The 3,821-nt window shown below is 60.4% G+C and overlaps 1 protein-coding gene across 1 annotated transcript in view; it reads left to right on the forward strand.

The window, feature by feature from the left end:
* TMEM119 (transmembrane protein 119) overlaps nucleotides 1-2,290 on the forward strand; it is an 8,446-nt gene extending 6,156 nt beyond the window's left edge. The window contains 2 exon segments of the mRNA XM_015562851.1: nucleotides 129-322; nucleotides 325-2,290. Of these exon segments, the coding sequence (XP_015418337.1) occupies nucleotides 141-322; nucleotides 325-931 (789 nt within the window). The 5' untranslated portion in view covers nucleotides 129-140 and the 3' untranslated portion in view covers nucleotides 932-2,290.
* Nucleotides 2,291-3,821: the final 1,531 nt, after the last annotated feature.

Consider the following 3,821-nt stretch of genomic DNA (forward strand, 5'->3'; position numbering starts at 1 on the left):
GGGGTCCTTTGTACCACGCGGAGGCTCAGACCTGAGGAAGGAAGTGACTTCGTATTTCCTGAACCTCCTCGGGGTCCCCTAAGATCCTGACTTCCCCCCTGACCTCTCCCTGCCTCGCTCCCCCACAGGTCCCGGGCAGCATGGTCTCTGCCATGGCCCCCCGCCTCGTCGTGTCGCTGCTGCTGCTCGTGAGGGTCCTGCCCGCCGTGGCCCACTCCGTGCCCGTGCAGGTCTCCTTCCTGGAGGACATGGGGGGCAGCGGGGAGGCCGATGACTCCTCGGCCTCCTCCCCGAGCCTCCCGCCGCCCCGGACCCCGGCCCCACCAACTTCCTGGACGGCATCGTGGACTTCTTCCACGAGTACGTGATGCTCATCGCCGTGGTGGGCTCGCTGGTCCTCCTGGTCATGTTCGTCGTCTGCGCCGCCGTCATCACCCGCCAGAAGCACAAGGCCTCCGCCTACTACCCCTCGTCTTTCCCCAAGAAGAAGTACGTGGACCAGAGCGACCGGGCCGGGGGCCCCCAGGCCTTCAGCGAGGTCCCCGACAGGGCCCCCGACGGCCGGCCCGAGGAGGCCCTGGATTCCTCCCAGCAGCTCCAGGCCGACATCCTCGCCGCCACCCAGAACCTCAGGTCTCCCACCAGGGCGGCCCCGAGCGGTGGAGATGGAGCCAGGATGACGGAGGGCAAGTCAGAGGGAGAGCAGCCAGGCGGCCAGGAGGAGGACCGGGATGCCCCGGGGTGCGGGGTCCCCATGGAGAAGCCCGGGGTGACAGAGGGGCCATGCTCAGGGCTGGCAGAGGGGGTCCTGGGGGCCCTAGAAGGCCCAGGGGAGCCAGAAGCGGCTCCCTCATTAGCCCAGGAAGGCGGGGACCCAGCTGGCCCCCCTCAAAGCCCCTGTGCTTGTGGCAGTGTCACCCCTAGCGTCTAACAGGCCCCCAGGGCTGTGGCCCTGACTGTCTGACCCCTAGTGGTCCCCTCCTGGGCCACCCCCAGCTGCAAATCCCAGCGTGTCCCCTCCTACAGCGAACAGACACTGGTGTCCGCTCCACCCGGGAACCTCACCAAGTTCTAGAACATCTGCCTCTGCAGCCCCGAAGGGCTACATCCCAAGCACAGCTCCTGTGGGGAGGCGGGGCTGGGGATGTGTCCCCCTTACAACCACGTCGATTAGGAAACACAATTGGCGCGTCCCCTGTGACAGGGCCGGCATCACCATCGAGGTAGAAACGTAAACCCATCAGCTAGGAGTTTTGGAAGATTTTAACCGGGAGACGTGGAAGTGGCCGGGGCGGGTGTGGCTAGTGCTACGGCAGAAGTGGGCCCCTCACCTGCTCACCTCTTGGCAGGTACGAAAATGACCATTTCCCAAACTGGGTTCCCTGTGGTACCCTGACAGGTACAAAAATAAGTATTTCCCATACTGGGTTCCCTGAGGTACCCTGACAGGTACAAAAATAAGTATTTCCCAAACTGGGTTCCCTGTGGTACCCTGACAGGTACGAAAATGAGCATTTCCCAAACTGGGTTCCCTGAGGTACCCTGACAGGTATGAAAATGAGCATTTCCCAAACTGGGTTCCCTGAGGTACCCCGTGGAAAAATGATGCTGGTGTCCAATGAATTGAGGAAACGCTGCCTCATGACTCCCCCGACCCTCTTAGACCACCCCAGGCCTCTGACAAGTCCTGCAGTTAAGGCCCCGGGGAATCTGGTTTCTGGTTTCACAGCCTTTCCCAAAACTGCTTTTGACCAGGGAGTACTCTCGTTATTATTATTATTATTATTATTTTTTAGCAGCTACAGTGGAAACTGCTGCAGGGCGCACTCTGGAAATTATTGCTCTCAGTGTTCCGGAAGGTGCCCCGCAGCGTCTGGTTGGTCTGGGGTGTGGGATGTGGGGGCTCGGCCCGCTACTGCCGTGGGGATGGGGTGAATGAACCAAACCTTTTTGTTAGGCTCCCAAAGCAGCCTAGAAGCCCCGGGCTCTGAGTGAGGTGACCTCACTCTGGGGGAGTTTGGGGGATGGAGGGTCTCTGACGCCTGGCCTGGAGCAGGGCACCCAGGACCCCCCCTCCCCCAGCCCCACCCTCTGCTCACACTCGGTGTCTGGCAGCCTATGTCCACAGCCTTCTTTAGTCCTCGACCAGGGAGCCTGAGCTCCGTCCTGATTTGGGGGGCTCTGGGGGGTCCTCTTCCCCATCCCTCCATCTGGGGTCCCCCCAACCTCTGCACAACTTTCCGGGTGCTGAGCTGTAACAAACCGGCACAATAAACATTATCCAGCCTGAGTCTTGCTGCTTTTCTGAAGGGCACTTCCCCTGTGCTGTTCCATGGGGTGGGGCAACTTTCTGGGGGAGACACATCATTGGGGCTTCAGGGGCTGAATCAAGTGGGGAAGGGAGGCGAGAGGGGTGTCCCAGGGGGGTGGGGCCTTGACTCATGTCCCCAAGGCTGTGTGTCCCCAAGGCTGAGCAGCCGCCCTGACTTGTGGCCACAAGCCAGGTTCCTTGCGTGGCGGCCACAGGGGAGCCCCCAAGGAGGCGTGGGCAGTGGGGGGCTCCCAGCGGAGGCTACAGTTTCCCATCCCCCTGCAGAGTGGCTGAGGATGGGGTGGGTCCGGAGGCAATGCCACACTCACCGCACCAGCACCCTCCCTGGCGCCTGGGGTTGGAGGCGGCCCTGGCCTTTGTCTCCTGGCCACCAGGCTGCTCCTTGCCTTTGATGGCAAGTTCCTGCGGCCACTGCTCCCCCTCTGCCCGGAGCTGCCAGCTGGGATCCAGATGTGGCTGGGCTGGGAGCCCCGAGGTGATGGGGGCAGGGAGGCCATCCCCCGCTGCCCCTCTCCTCCTCCGACCCCACATCCACCCAGAGGGGCCGGATTTGTGTTTCCCAACACACAATGGCCTCTGTCTGGCTCAGTGGGGAGCGGCCCTTCCTTAGCCCAGATCAGCTCCCGCCCAAGAACACAGGGAGAATTGAATACCAACACTCAGTCCCGGAGGCTGTGTGGCTCTGACCAAGTCACTTAACCTCTCTGGGTGTGACAGGATCTGGGCCTGTTCCTGAGATCCTGCTGGGTGTGCCTAGGAAGTGCATTAAGCTGCCCTGTGATGGGCAACAACCACGTAAGATTGGGTCAGGCTTGGAAATCTTGGGGAGTAGGCAGGGGTGAATTTCCAAGTCAGCTGCTCCCTGGACTGGAAGCTGGGTCTCCTTAGCCATAGCCTGTGTCCCCTGGGCCATGGGGGATTAAGGAGGAGGTCTGAGCTCCAGCGCAGGAAGAAAAGTAAACTATGCGGGTTTTTTTGCTACTATTCCCTCTGCCTATAACACCCTTCCACCCCTTGCTTGCCTTGTTAACTCCCTCTCATTCTGGCTTAGATGCCCCCTCCTCCTGGGAGCCTTCCTTGATGGCCCCTGACCAGCGTCTCTTCCACAGTCTCCTGAGCTCCATGACAATAATGATTGCTCACAATTAACGAGCGCCTGTTATGTGCCAGGCACCGCTCCAAGCACTGGACTCACCACCCTACGAGGTGGGCACTGTTATTATTCCCATGTCACAGGTGGGAAGACTGAGGCCCAGAGAGGTGAAGTTGGTTGCCCAGGTCACACAGCCAGGACTTCAGTCCTGCAGTCTGATTCCCGAGTCTGAGTTCTCTGCTGGGTTCTACTGCTTTTTTGATAAACGAATGAATGAATGAGTGAATGAATGAAGCCCTTGGGGAGTGGGGGACAGCAGGGACCCACTCCTGCTTAGAGCCCCTCCAATCTGCTCCCACAATTGCAGTGCCGTTACCCAAGAAGAGCCTTGTAGTA

Source organism: Myotis davidii, unplaced genomic scaffold, assembly GCF_000327345.1.
Source record: "Myotis davidii unplaced genomic scaffold, ASM32734v1 scaffold478, whole genome shotgun sequence".
Taxonomy (NCBI): Eukaryota; Metazoa; Chordata; class Mammalia; order Chiroptera; family Vespertilionidae; genus Myotis; species Myotis davidii.